Source organism: Protomyctophum bolini, assembly GCF_963924005.1.
Source record: "Protomyctophum bolini genome assembly, chromosome: 21".
NCBI lineage: Eukaryota > Metazoa > Chordata > Actinopteri > Myctophiformes > Myctophidae > Protomyctophum > Protomyctophum bolini.
The window spans coordinates 13,424,264-13,439,821 of record NC_137882.1 but is presented as its reverse complement, the minus strand read 5'-3'; the positions used below and the strand labels follow the sequence as shown (position 1 = coordinate 13,439,821).

General features: G+C 45.7%; 1 protein-coding gene across 6 annotated transcripts in view; it reads right to left on the bottom strand.

Annotated features, from left to right (window-relative positions):
* rbm33a (RNA binding motif protein 33a) overlaps positions 1-15,558 on the bottom strand; it is a 90,587-nt gene that overhangs the window by 56,842 nt on the left and 18,187 nt on the right. For 2 of the 6 annotated variants that reach the window (XR_013966125.1, XM_080793438.1), the window contains exons 6-15: positions 15,296-15,442; positions 13,256-13,424; positions 12,762-12,991; positions 10,200-10,563; positions 8,518-8,579; positions 5,396-5,525; positions 4,477-4,847; positions 3,535-3,786; positions 3,018-3,326; positions 1,308-2,102 (exon numbers count right to left, since the gene is read on the bottom strand). Coding sequence is in view for 5 of the 6 variants with exons in the window: in XM_080793438.1 (XP_080649564.1) it covers positions 1,308-2,102; positions 3,018-3,326; positions 3,535-3,786; positions 4,477-4,847; positions 5,396-5,525; positions 8,518-8,579; positions 10,200-10,563; positions 12,762-12,991; positions 13,256-13,424; positions 15,296-15,442 (2,829 nt within the window). In the remaining variant the exon portion in view is untranslated. The remainder of the gene's footprint in view (positions 1-1,307; positions 2,103-3,017; positions 3,327-3,534; positions 3,787-4,476; positions 4,848-5,395; positions 5,526-8,517; positions 8,580-10,199; positions 10,564-12,761; positions 12,992-13,255; positions 13,425-15,295; positions 15,443-15,558) is intronic. The other 4 variants (XM_080793440.1, XM_080793441.1, XM_080793439.1 and 1 more) reach the window with 4 other exon arrangements.

The following is a 15,558-nucleotide window of genomic DNA, read 5'->3' as shown; positions in this document are numbered from 1 at the left end:
ACCCCCACCCCACCTCACGCCCCCCAGTCTGTTCCCCACATAGCTCCCTTCTGCAACCGCACCAGCTTTTGAGCCTTGCGTTGCTTTGTATTATTATTCTTGATGAAAATGTAATTTGGCCCTTATCTGTGTGCCTAAGCTATACAAATCCAAATCCCTCAAAAGTGGCAACTTTCTTAACACAGGTATTATGGTGGCATCCCCCCGCCCTCCCCCCCAGCCACACCACGTTTGAAAAGATTAATTACTTGGATCTTTGATTTGTGTGCCTTTGTTCAGGCTCGCACTTGAGTCAGAGACAGGCTGATGGAGTGAGAGAGATGGGCGGTAGAGGGACATACAGACGAGAGATAGAGGGCGAGAGAGACGGAAAAGTAGAGAGGAGATAACATTGTCAGGCTGCCGTCGATGACAGCAGAACAATGCGTACGAGGGAGCATCTGGAGAATCTACGGGCCTTAGCTCTCATTCTCTCTCTCCCCATATCCGTCTTTACTCCCTCGTCTCCCTCAACCTCCAATCCCAGCCCCACCCCCGCCCGCATCCATCCACCCGCCCCTCCCCCTCAGAGATGCAGCACATCAGATAGCTCGGCACAGGTTTCCATTAATGCACCCAGACACCCAGTTATCTTCATCTGCAGTGAGCATGCAATTCTGGCTTTGCCGCTTGATCCTCTGGGATGGAGTTGGAAAAGCGGCTTATTCCAAAATACTATCGCATCTCACCGCAACGTGCGCCTCATCAATGGCGTGTGCGGATGTTTTACATGCACGCCTTTTGTAGGGGATTTTTACCAGTGGAGATTAATGTGTAATTAAGGCCGCGGTGGTGACTAATCAACCCAATGGCAAGAGCGCGAGCACAATTGTGGATGGAATCTGTGTTGCTGCGATTCCAGTTTCACTTCGATTGTCTTTAAGAGGGTGCTGTGCTGCTCTTAAAGGACGTCAACCTTTAAGAGCAGTGATGAAATGTCCCCAACGCTATAGATAAATGTCATGTGGCTCACTTTAATGACTGCTGCCGTTCTTGGTTCTAAAGGTAAGATGTGTGTTAAGGTATCTCGGCTCGTGGTACTCTTTATGGATCGATTTTTGCCAAAACGACACAGACATCACAACATGTCATTCCCATAGGTTAGAACACGTTGATAATAAAAGTGGCCCAGGAAGGGCAATCATTGGCATTTAAATCTTAAAACATTTTTTTTAAGGAATGGATGCTATGATACATACATATTATTACGACAAAAATACAGCAACTTTTTGAGAGGAACATTTTTGAAATAAAGAAAAGAAGCTCACCGCTCCTGGAAGTTTGACCACTCGGACCTTTGGTGGGACCGGCGGGCAGTCAACACTCTTGGCTCGCTGCATCACAGTCCTTTTTACCCCAGGCTTGACCAGTGCTTGGCCCTGGGCGGTGCCAGGGACTCCCTGGATGGGCATGATCCTTTGACCAGCCTGGGGCTGTTGGATCTGACCGCCGGGCCTGTTTAAGTTCTGTGGAGCAATGCTCCGTCTCTGCTGCTGCTGCTGCTGCTGTTGCTGCTGTTGCACAAATGGCTGGTTAGGACCAGGCCTAGGGCTTTGTTGCTGCAGCTGCGGGCCTCCCCTTCCCATCTGCAGCCGTGTCTTGACGTTGGGACGAGCCGGGGAAACGGCCTGAGGCGTGCCGTTGGGGGCGAAGGTGGCGCCCGCGTATATTTGAGATTGTTGGGGTCTAGGGGGGAACTGTGTCTGGGGTTGGGGTTGTGGTCGTGGTGTCTGGGGTTGGGGTTGCGGTCGTGGTGGCTGTTGATGTTGTTGGTGGTGTTGTGGGGCCTGTGGTGGTGGCTGTCGATTTTGCTGCTGCTGCTGCTGATATTGTTGTTGTTGTTGTTGTTGCTGCTGCTGTTGCAGATGTTGGTTCTGAGATGAAGTGGGGCCTTGGCTCTGGGGGCCGGCCTGGGCGTTGAGTCTCTCCAGCAGCTCCCTCTTCCTGACGCCCGCCTGCATCTGCCTCCTCATCTCCTTCTTCCTCAGGATCTCCTGCCTCTGCCGCTTCTGCTCCTCGATCTTCATGCGGTACTGCCGTGTCTCCTCGTCTTCATCAGGGTCCTGAGCACACAGAAACACATAGAAACACTCGTCTTCATCAGGGTCCTGAGCACACAGAAACACATAGAAACACTCGTCTTCATCAGGGTCCTGAGCACACAGAAACACATAGAAACACTCGTCTTCATCAGGGTCCTGAGCACACAGAAACACATAGAAACACTCGTCTTCATCAGGGTCCTGAGCACACAGAAACACAACAAAAAGCATCACGGCGCGTCCCCCCTCGGACCGGGACAACCGCAGCAATTGGCATGACATTGGCAGTTGTAATGAGAGTCGAAACCCCAGAGAAATATCTGATGGTATTGATCTTAGTTTTTTTTTTCTCCTTTCTTCCAATGGACTGAACACGGTCTTTAATAACCTTATGATTAGGCCATTAATAAAACGGGAGACCTCTTCAGTGCACTAATGAGCTTAGCTGAGCTCACTAATTCAATGTTAAATTCAGACTGAATTAATTTAACAAGGAAGACCCATGGGGGTGGGGGGGGGGGGGGGGAGACAACATTCAGTAAATCTCATAGTCTCATCTACAGTTCTATTCTAATTTCACAGAGAATTACTGAATATAAAATAAATACTCCGTCATCTTAAGATATCTGTACTGAAAATACAGTAACAAATATCTTTTTACAATAGAGTTAACCCATTTTGGGCAGGAACCCCTTTTGGTGTTAGCATTACATTATGCTTTAGCTATTGAAAAATAGCAGATCTACAAGCTCATAGCGCGCCACTCTACGAGCTTGTAGGTCTGCTATTTTTGAAAAATCAAAAAACGACTGACTTAGAAACATAGCTTTTTCAGAAAACTGTCAGGATGTAGAAGACATGTTTAGAATCTGATCTCAGGTCAGAATGGGTTAAATGAATACAATACATTTATCTCGCTAGCGCTGAAAATCTGACCTGTGGCGTGGGGTTGGACGGAGCACTTGGGATCTCCTTCCGAACCACCGTCCTACCCGCCAAGCCTGGCTGCGGCATGGTCGTCTTGGCAGCAACCTGGCCCCTTCCTCTGCCACCGCCAGGCATCGACGGAGCGTTCTGCCCGGGTCGCACCCCTTGCGTTGCCTTGGCAACCGGCCTGAAATTGGGGGCGGAGGTGGGCCGGGCATTGTTCATGTTTGTATTGTCGGGTGCAACGGGGAGCTCTCGGAGGTTGCTGTTTCGCTGGGAAAGGATCTGGATTTGTTGCTTGGAGGCAGGAGGGTTCTGCTGGAACACAGAAGTAAAACAAATATATATGCCTTCATCTGGATTTAGCGCAATGTTTCTGAGGCGTAAATTCCGGCTAAAGAAATTATGCTAGAGAGATATATGCGCTAAAGTCATAAGAGACCGGCGTGAAATCAAGCCGGGCGCCGATTTCAGCGGCGCATTGCAAAAAGCATGGAGGAGAAATTGCTTCATGTTAATTTCTCACCATCATTGGCCTGATGGGAGCATTGCGCTGCTGGACGTTCTGGGGACGGGGGGTCATTGGCCTGGGGCTGCCGTGCGGATGCTGCTGTTGGTGGAAGGGGTTCTGGCCGTGGTGCATCATGGCCCGCTGCTCACTGGGGTTTAGCTGGTGCTGGTGGGGTAAGTCCTGCCTGTGATGTTGTTGCTGCTGTTGGTGCATGGGCTGGTGTTCATGGTGCTGGAGCTGGGGGAGAGGAGGGCCCTGCAATAAGCCCTTCACATGATGTAATACAATGAAGTGAGTGAAAGTAAGAAAAACAAAACATGTGAGCCTAAGCAAAAGCAGAATCTCTCCAAGAATGTTTAGGTGTATCCCGGTTACCTACCACAATAAAAGTAACTTTTAATATTCTTCCAAGTGTATATACTACTGCATATAATTAACCTCCAATGGGTGTCCTCATATAGCCGCATAGTACTATAACAGTGACTCTGCCACTAGAGGGCGCTCTTGTCTATGCATCTCCATTGCAGCCTCAAAAGGGGGACTCTCAAATAAACATGAGTCTTTCTCCTCAACGCTTCACTAACAACAGCGAATATAAAACTAGTTTGGTTTATTTATGTGTTCATTAGTCTACTCTCCACCTTTTTAATAATAGCAAACCCGATTTCATGAAATTCATGAATTCACAATAGAAAAAGGATGCTTATTGTTTGCAGTGTGCAATCATTGTAAGAGACAGCATTGGGAGGATGGCATTGAAAATATCACAGTAAGCGGATATAAATTAACATATGCTTGCTGGCGCATTCATGTTCAATTAGCGGAGGGACAGACAAATAAATAAACAGCATGCAGTTTTTGCGTAAACATGCCAGAATCACTTCATGCAACAAAAAAAGTAAAAGACAAAAACCCCACAAGACACGTACACCTATATTGTTAGTAAATATCACTTACTCTCAGTCGTACCTGCATCCCAAACGGGAGCTGTGGCGGAGGGAAGGGGTTCCCTTGCTGTTGGTTGAAGGGCTGACGAGGGCCCCCCATGAAGGAGGGCCTGGTCTGGCCGGGGGGCCCGCCGCCGCCATGCTGATTCATGCCCGCCATGCCCTGGTGGCCCTGGGGAGGGAGGTTGGAGGGTCTAGGGGGCTCTCTCTGGAACATGCCGAGTAGGCCCTGGCCCGGCTGGTTGAAGGACTGCCCCGGCTGGCCGAAGCCCATGTGGCCCTGGCCCGGCAGCTGCTGCTGGTGCAGGTTGTTGCCGCTGTTCATCAGCGAGGCAGGGCCCTGGTGGTCAAACATGTGCTGCTGCCCTGGAAAGGTCCTCTCTGGGAGGAGAGGGGGGGAAAAAAAACGGGGAGAGGAGGAAAGTGAACGACAACAACAACAAAACAAAGACGTCAAATTACTCTCGCGGTTTTTGAACAGTCGTCGGTGAGCGTGTCAACGGCTGCCTCTCTGAAGGCAGGAGACATGAAAACACCTACATTTCTATCAGCGGGAATCAAGTAAACAACCGTTTGTGTTGTAGTTAACTCTATAGTGAGCGGGAAAGAAGGGGAATATATGTGTCCAACGTGGCCTTCTGAGTGCTCATTCACATGTATGTATGTGCACATGCATATAACATGAGTTCTGCTAATAGAGCGGCACCAGAACGCTAGTAGCATACCCTGTAGGTATAACTGCCAGAGGTGATGCCCAGTAGGGTTAAATATGCTAAGAGGGAGCTTTTTTAACTCCTTTCGGGGCGGGGTGTGGGGCCTACCTGTGGTGTGTGTGTGTGTGTGTGTGTGTGTGTGTGTGTGTGTGTGTGTGTGTGTGCGCGTGCGTGCGCGCATACGACAGATACAGCAGGGCAGGGTGTGAGACTCACCACCAATAAAGAAGGGCTCTCTTTCCTGGGGGCCCGGGGGCGGCTGGCCCCTGAAGGGCTCCATGTGATGAGGGGGCCGCTGGGGCTGGCCAAAATTATCAGGCACGTGCTGCTGGAAGTCTCCAGGTCCCTGGAAACACACACAACTCATGAATTATAGGCCATGCAGGGAATGCCATAATCACAAACAAATTAAACTAATGAAAAAAATGTGGATTTGGACTGGAGTGTTGCATTGGACGGCTTGTAATTGAATGGCTGGGGTCATTAAAAATGATGCCGATTGCCGAATCTTGCAAACATCAATATGCGTGCCAATATTTGATGAAGGAAAAAAAACCCTTAAGCGTGAATTTGTGAGTACTGCAAAATTGATGCTAGGTGGAGCTTTGTTTGCATGGAATTCAAAATGCCTGGACATCTAACAAGGAAACAGGGCTTTTTAGACAGACAGACGTTATCAGTCCTTCGCTCCTTTGTTTCAACCATTTTGCACCTTCAAGGGCTTTCCAACGCAGTGCATGCACCCCGCTTCTTCAGTCTACTTTTCAAGGAAAAACACCTAACAACCCTTTAATCCCTCATTGGAATTAGAATCTGCCTTATAACAGTCTCTTTTATTCTCTTAAACATCCGCATGTGTAGAAAAATTAACCTGCTATTCAACACGTGGCACTTCCACAGATGGGGCTGCATACCTCCTCTGAGCCCATTGTAAATTACTTAAGATCCTATCAAGGCTTAATCCTTCTTTATTCCACTGCTGCCTGGCGGTATTTAGAGGGAGATGTGTTTGAATGCTAGAGGGGAACAAAGTCTCAAAAGTTGCTTAATAGAAAGTTAATCAAAGGGGCTTTATTCTGCGAGGGGATCACACTATTATTGTGGGCACTATCGCACGCATCTGCAAAGGTCATGCAGACAGGTTTGCGCAATGAGGGCTCTGGTGTCCACACAATGCCTCTGGAATAACATGGCTCATCCTCTGGTTGTTAATCCTTGATAAACAGACTGAGGGCTGTTCAATATGTAATTGATGCCGTGTGTGATAGCTCTCAGCAAAGGAGAGCGTTGGCCAAAGACAAATGTCATACAAGGGAAATCAGTGGCCAAATTCAATAGAGAATATATAATTTAGGGATTAAAAGTGCCATTTTGTTTTAGGGTCTTGCAAGGGACTATTTGCAGTTAATCGTTTGCTAAACTGTATGCAGACTTGCAGAGATGGTAACTTTTTTCACCTGTGAACGCAAGGACAAGGACTAGGGAGAAGAATAGGAAATAATCAATATTGTATGGAAAAGTGTGTGTGTGTGTGTGTGTGTGTGTGTGTGTGTGTGTGTGTAGTCTTTGTGTCTAGACTGAACATCACTATCAAAATTGATTATATATTCTGGCTTCTAGATTAATATTTCAGGGCCATTATCCACAAGCAAAATATTTAAATGCGCTCATACTAGGGGGCTATGACCCCCATTTTGGAATTTCTTTTTTAACAATTAAATTTGATGGGATGATAATGTATGATAATCGCAGGTAATCTGGTACTCCGGGGGTAAATGGAATGCTGCCGGGTGGTGGTATGTCGCCAGAATTTCAAACTGTGTCCCTGGCAACAGCCATCTAACCGCGATTGGACAGCAGGGGAATCCAGCACTATGCTGCCCATCATCAGCCCTGTTGTCGCCCTCCAAACCCCGCCTCAGACCCTCCGTTAAAGGGCGGGTGGGCACTGGGCAGCTTGCTGTAACTGCACCATAAACACCCATAATCACTAGCTTCTGAGATATAGGCACTGGGTGAAGCTCAATATACAGAATTGCAATTTCCTTTCCCCTCATTTTAAACACAGAGACACCAACATGCCTGGCTCTTTTGTTTGTAAATCCACCCCAAATCACAATTGGATGCAGCTATTTTCCAATAGCTGATTTGCATAAATCCATATAAAATGCCCCTTCCAGGGAAATGTCAGTCAGCGCCAGCGCCACCTGATGCCTGGGTATCATTAGCTGGAAGGACAGAGTAACTTAACCCATTTTGGGCCGGAACCCAGTTTGGTGTTAGCACTATGTTATGCTTTAGCTATTGAAAAATAGCAGATCTACAAGCTCACAGCGCGCCAATCGAAGAGCGACTGACATAGAAGACATTTTTAGAATCTGATCTCAGGTCAGAATGAAAACTGTCAGGATGTAGAAGAAATCTTTTGAATCTGATCCCAGGTCAGAATGGGTTAAGGCCCTTTGGCTGGCTGGCAAGCCCGTTTTCCCCCGATGCAGTAATCACTTCTAAGGGATTCCCATCATCTCTTGCATGGTTTCTTTGTTGCTGAAATAAAGAACCTCCTTTTTACAGGCAAGCTGGTTGAGTTAAAACCCCCTTTTCTTTGACGTGAAATTTGGCCTTCAGAATGTGTAGTACAAAAAAAGGCAAGATGCCCCCACATCGATCCACCAACCACTGGCATATTTTATTCATTCCAAAAACAGCGTCCCAAATATCAGCTTTGAGGCACAAACTGAAATTTGTGGAAAGTGACATTTTGCTGGCTGCATATCTTGGGTTTCAGGATTCCATTATGTCTGAGCACCACCAGCCCATGCATGAAGAGTTGCTAAGTAAGCCCTGCACCCCCACCCCACCCCACCGACCTCCAAAAGTCCACCCGGCTCTAAAGTCCCTATCAAGCATTTCCAGTTGTGCAGATAAGACTCGTATCGGTGTTTACAGATTTGCTATAACAGTATTTTTGGCCGGGGCGGGCAGTCTAATTGGCGTAATGATATTGCCCTCACAAAAGAGACACGCTAACCAATGTGATGGAGTAAAAGGAAGGGGGGGGGGGGGAGTTTGGGGCGGAGACTAGCCCATTCTGGGCGGGAACCCCTTTTGGTGTTAGCATCATGCTATGCTTTAGCTATTGAAAAATAGGAGATTTACAACCTCATAGCGTGCCACCGAGTGGCGCGCTACGAGCTTGTAGGTCTGCTATTTTTGAAAAATCGAAGAACGACTGACATAGAAACATGACTTTTTCAGAAAACTGTCAGGATGTATAGAAGACATTTTTAGAATCTGATCTCAGGTCAGAATGTGCTAGTGGAGCAGCTGCTACTCACGGGGAACCTCTGAGGACCCTCAGCAGGTCTGGGCTGGCTCTGAGCAGGAGGCAGCAAGGGCACTGCAATGAGAGAGAACGAGATGGGTGGATGGGGAGGGGCGAGATTAAAATGAGGGGCAGGTGAGAGAGAGACAGAGAGCGAGAGTGATAGTGTGTGAGAGAGTGAGAGAGAAGGGGAAGCAAAATGAGGGGTAGGAGAAAGATAGAGAGAGAGAGACAGGGGCGATAGATGAAAGGAAGGGTCCATTAGACAACTTTGTGTTAAAGGCAGGCATGAATAATCATGATTGGCCATATCTTTATACAGCAATTACATAGGTCAGGAGATAAATGTAGATGGGCATATTTTTTTGCAAAAGTGTATACACTGTGTTATTATTGTTTAAATGTGGTAAATCGTATTGTGACGTCATATTTACACAAATGAACATTGCAGTGCACATCCCGAGCCTTGGACAAAGAAACGTAATCATATATGCAATGATGTTATCTACGCGTCCCGCACCTAAGACACATAACGGTATTATTCCAAAGCATTGCATTAAACCCACTCTCGATGCGTCCAAGAAACGCACACCATTTTACCCTGACAAAATATATAAATCTACTGTATAAGAATCACCATTTTGTCGGTGCATCCGCAAGGTGAAATTCACCATGCATCTACGATTACAACCAATAATCAGTGGTGTTTAGTGGTTACTTCTGAACACACCAGTGGTAGCAACTTGCTACCATGCAATTCAATATTTGGTTAATTATGGATAGCCATGAATTGTGGTGTACATGGTGTGCCGTGTACCCACTGCATCCCTGATTAGAAGTATCACATTCTGTGATAAGAGTTCAGAATGGAAAAGTGAAAATAGTACATATTCATGTTTTGAGGATAATCTCATGCAGCATTTGGCACATTCCATCTCTACCAACAGAAATGTCTTTTTTTGCCCATCAAAGTCAGGCAAGCATTTGATCATGACTAAAGGATATCCCTGATCTTTGAGTATAAGTCTTTTCTAAAGCACAACAAATGAATCACCCACTCCCTACAGAGCAATGTAACACACAAGACACACAAAAGCGCACACACACACACACACACACACACACACACACACACACACACACACACACACACACACACACACACACACACACACACACACACACACACACACACACACACACACACACACACACACACACACACACACACACACACACACACACACACACACACACACACACACACACACACACACACACACACACACACACACACACACACAGTCTGCACACATAATTCCAATTGTAAACTGGACAGACAGGTCAGATAAAACCATCTCAGGGAATAAAATGGTGATGCTGCCAGGGGAAAAAAAGGAGGATAAACCCATTACTGGCTGGGAGACATATTCATGTGTCATTCAACCAAACCAAAGAAAATGTCATTTTAATCCCAGACACCTCTCAGAACAGAGCGAGGCTAACTGCCAACCGGAATGGCATCATGTTTCGCTACGGAGCAACACATCGCACTGATCATAAGACCCTAAAAATCATTTACCGCTGGCGAAAACCATATACTACTAAACGAGAACCGACTTCACACACACACACACACACAACAAAAAAAGATCTATGTACAATTTAAGACGCCCGATGGCGTTTTGAACCTACCTTGCTGGGCGGGGCTGGACGTCGGCGTGGGGCCTCTGAAGTGTGGGTTGATGTGGATGTTTTTGGACTGCGGAGGCTGCTGTTGGCCAAAGTTGAGCGGCGGAGAGTTCATCATATTGCGCGGCGGCGGCGGCTGCTCCATCTGCGGGCGTGGCTGTGGCGGCGGCGAGCGGTGGGTCAGGTGCGGCGGGGGCATGAGGGGCTGCAGGGGCTGCTGGGCCAGGGGCCCGCCGTGCTCCTGGAAGGGTGGGGGCCCTCGGGGGCCCGACGGCTGCTGGTGGTGCTGCTGGTGGTGCTGCTGCTGGTGGTGATGGTGCTGCTGCTGGTGGTGTGGAGGATGGTGGTGACGAGGAAGAGGCATTCGCTGATGGGGAGGAGAGTCAAAAACAAACAGTCTTACCTCAAAGCAATCTGCTTTCACTACGAACATGGATGCTTTAGGCAGACGCATGCCCTAATAATATATAAATTAAGGCACATAATTCACTTAAAGGGTTTTCTATGTCATTTGATAAAGTTAAAGTTCTGGATATCCATGGAGCTGATCACTATTGCCCCATTTCATTATTTCCACTCGCTGCTGCTTGCAATAAGCAATTAAATGGACCCAATTAGAATAAGAGACCGATCATAGGAGCTACCATATTTTTCTCTGGCCTTGCTAAATTAACAGATATTCATTCCCCAACATGTAGATTCTACGTAATGATTCACAAGTCCTGCAATATTAATCAATCATAGAACCATTCACAAATCCCTCGACTTTCCAGTGATTCATCAGAACTTTCTCTTCCCCAGATAGTGATGCTTTCAAAAAGGCCCTTGAACGAACTGACAAGCAATGTACTGTAAATGAAAGGATTATATGCTAGGAGAGATATCCAAAAATAAAAGCCCACAAGGAACAAAATCCTGGGAGAAGAGCAAATTTAACACAAATGTGTGAAAAACCAAATTAGAAGAAGGGCTCCCTGACTAACGACGCTGCTGGCCAATGGAGAGCGACGTCGCTACGTGGCGGCCATCTTACTTCGGGCATGTACTTTTTAAATAACCACAACTTGCAAAAAGAAAATACCGACAGTTTGGTTTGTTATAAACATCATAGACGTCTGCATACTTTTATATGACGTTCATATAAAAATCACACCAGTGTGAACTGAGTGGTGCAACTCCCCTCTCCACTCTCCCCATAACATTAAGCAGATAATCATAGCCACGTTGATAACGTTTGTAATAAACCAACCCGTTTGTAAATCCGTCAAGATTTGAGTGAGTTATGAGTATTTTTGTTTGAGCTGCCATAGAACATACTGTACTGTAGCACCAAAGCAAGATGGCCGCCGGGTGAACTAAGTCGGAGCCATCTAGCCTTTATATAAGTCTATGGTGTAGCCCCCGTGTTAGTGGTTGTTGTTGCTCATGAAGGGGCAGCAACGGCTGGTGGTAGCATAGCAAAATAAATATTTTTAAATATTATTTTTAATTACTGGATTAAATGAAATTAAAGACAGACAAATTTTCGGGTTGTGGAGAGATGGATTCTCACGTCCATGGCTAGATTGGGTTAATTTGGTATAAAGCTGGAATATGGCCAAATGATTTGCTATAATCCATATATCAACAGTCATAAGGAGGTAAAGAGTGGTTTAATTGACTTTTTTCCCCATGAGCACATATGTCTTGGCTAGCGAGCTGAAAATCATACTGAGCAAATACGTTGTATTTTTGATGCTTGACAGAAGGTATGAAGTAAACCCAGAGGAGAACCATTTCAAATCATCTTATCCACTGAAGCCTGTGTGCTCACTTCCAGCTAATCTTTAAGAGCGGTGGGTTAAGATGCATTACACCATGTAGCAAAACAATAGATTATCCCCTTAGGTGTTCAAATGGATTTCCAATTTATGTCCACGGCAATCTACCGCAGATACATTTTTTTCTCTTTTACACAATAGTTAGATCCAGATAATAAGCAACCCACTGTATGATCACACAGGAGGCCAGCACAAGAGCAGAATAGTAGTTCTCAACTTTTTCATGTCAAGGAAGGACGTCATCTACAAGCTCATTGTGAGCTTGTAGTTCAGCCATTTTCAAATAGCCGATATTAATTTAATATATTATTATTATTATTATTAACAATAATAATATAATTAAATTAATATATTATGGACAAGGGCTATGGAGAAGTGAATTCACCATTTGTCAGCTTTCTGATTGGTCCCTGACTGACTAACCAGCAGGCTCTTTCTGCCTTGTTCCGCCTTGTTTATGTTGAATTTGCTAAAACGTAATTTTTGGAAAAAACTAAAAACAAACATGATATTTCCAGTCACCATTCTGAACCTGTGATGTTACTTTTTACTGACGCCAAGTTTAAAATAATTGAATGCACAGAATATCAATACGAAGCAACTGAAAAACCTGTTATTTTAATGGTAGTGGATGGAGAAAAACGGCAAACAATGGGTGCGAAGAGAGGCCCAACCACGGGCGGGACTTGACAAAGGGTGAATTGTAGACACAAACCCACTGCAAGGACATAACTGGGTGATTTACCTGCATGCCCATGTTTCCCATGTTTCCCATCAGTGGAAACCTCTGGTTATTCATTCTTCCTCTCCCGCCTCTGTCGCCCCTGAAGTCCATCATCCCGAACCCTGGGAAGCCTCCTCGGCCTCCTCTTCCTCGGTTGAACCCTCTCCCCCGACCTCCGAAGCGGTCCTGTTTCCTCTGCCTCTCCTGCTCCTCAAATTGCATCAGGTCGGCCTTGGCCTGCTCCGAGAGCTCTGTCAATAAGAGAGAGAACAGGAGCATGACGTTGAAATACTCAAGCATCAAGTTGAACATGTTTCTTTCCTTCTTTGCCTGCCGGGCTACGGATAGAATGTGACACTCTGTATTAATCAGCAAGGCTGAGGCAAGCAAAGCAGCATTAGGCCTACTATAGTCTTGAAGGAATATAAGCAGGAGAAAACAGAAATAAAAATGAGTATCAGTGGCTTCAATTAGGGCGATTCTTTAGAGAGATCCAAGACAGAACTGAAAAGTACCCAATGTTTCAGGGATGTTCCTCCGTTTCCCAGCTGCATCTGCCAGCCGCACGACAGTGCCATCCTTGCGCTCTGATTTGAACCTCAATCGACCAGACTCTTCGTCCTCATCCTCCTCTTCGTCAGATTCCTCCTTCGCCTCTTCCTCTGGTTCGGCTTCATTCTCGACCTGGAATAATGACACCAAAATGGTTGGAGGAAATCCGTTCCCAATTGTACCGTTTACCATTTGATTTGCCCTTGATAAGACAATTGAAGAGTTTTATTTTAAAATAAGTTACGATGGCAAATGGGGCTGCACAAGAAACAGAAATGAAATAAAAAACACATTGTGCTGTTGTCTAAGATTTCGGAAAACCCACAATAATTAGAGGCTTGCATTATATTGCAATTAGCAATGTAGTGTAATTATTATATCATAATAACCTTAACCAGCTATATAAACCAGCCATATAAATCAAGAAGTGTATTGTTGTGTTATCAGCACTATTCTGTAGACACTGCTTGCTGGCTGGCTGGCATCCTTTGCCTTTCCTTATTCATTCACCTCAAATGTTAAAATGTGAAATACTTCCAAACAGCTCACATGCTGTTTTCTCTTTGAGTGAGGTTGACACTCCGGACAAAAGACAAGTCAAATCACACGAGGGGAGTGGTTGAAAGAGGAAGCACCATTTGAATTGACTTTTGTCCAGAATGGCACCTCATATTTGTCAATCAAAACAAACCATGGAGGCTTCATGCACATGTCATCTTTATCAAGCTAAAACCGCACAGGAATCCACAAACTGTAACAAGACCCACTATATATGTTCAAGTGGAACAAACGGGATGGGTCAAGTGATGAGAGCTGAGAGAGCAGCAGTGTGAGTGTGAGGTGGGGTAGCTCCATGTGGACAACTCTGTTTGAGTGTAGCCTGTGTGTTGCTGTCAGAGCAAGAACAATGCATGTTTTTCCTTGACTTTTGCCCAGTATATATTGTATCGTTACATTATTTAGACTTTTATTAAACAAGTATTCATTCTTACTCATGTAGCCAAATAGTTGTATTGGTGAAGGTTGTGTACTACAAAATGGTAGAATTGCAGAGAATGTAATCATCTGCCTGTTTACTACATTGAGCAACGAATAGCAAGTGGAAAAACAGTGCGTTTTAACGCAATATACGCCCAAGGCGTCCAGACGTCCTAGGAACTACCGCATGTAGTGCCCAGGATGTCTGTGGACGTCTTTGTAAAAAGAAAAAGACAAAAAAAAATGTGAGTCTAAATGTGGGCACCCCACTTCGCTATTTTGAAAGAATGAAAAGGTACAAATTTCACAGTGGGTGTCATTACCTATGTCCTCGTATTGGTGGTGTTGAGGATAAACAAAGCAACACATGAATTTGATTGGCTATCGCTGGACGATGTCGTCCAAAGACAAATTATTTTCATGTTTTAGGGAGACATTCCTCCGCCCACTTTCGACTATCGCCTCTTCGCCTGCTATCGCCGGTAGTTGCCGTGTCTATGTTCTATGCTTATTATCCCGCCTTCAATGTCTTCACATATTGTACAGTTAATATAAAAACATTATTCAGGCACATTTCAGCCACCTCTTTTGCCGAGATTGAATTGAAGAATTGTGAATGCAATTTCCATTTTGAAACACATCTTCTCTTACCCTGGCACAAAATCTTTTCAGATTTCAGCCAAATTCAAATTAATTTGGTGGTCGTGGACATGAAAGCGCTTGAGAACCATTGCATTAAACCAGTCAGGACGGGAACCCCTTTTGGTGTTTTAAGCATTATGGTATACTATAGCTATAGCTATTGAAAAATAGCAGATCTACAAGCTCATAGTGTGGCACCGAGTGCCGCGCTACGAGTGCCGCGCTACGAGTGCCGCGCTACGAGTGCCGCGCTACGAGCTTACATATTTTCAAAGGTTGAGCACCATTGACAATGGAAACGTAGGTTTTTCAGAAACCTTTAAGGATTTAGAAGCCATTTTTTCCGAATGGTCCTCCGGTCAGGACTAGATGGTTTAATCTACCTCTGCCCCAGCATCCTCTTCCTCTTCTTGCTGCTGCTCCTCCTCCTCTCCCCCCATCTCCCCCGCCTGGTCTTGGGGAAGCGCCTCCTGTTCGACTCCCTGCTCGCCTAGTGTCTCACCAGCGTAGCTTGTTGCATAAGCATCATCCTGACAACCATGAATGGAAATCCATTATTTGTTGGCGCTAATTAACAAGCACTGATCATTCACATTTCAATCAGCACAATGGAAGAAATTGGTTGCACTGTGACGGTCTTCTCGTA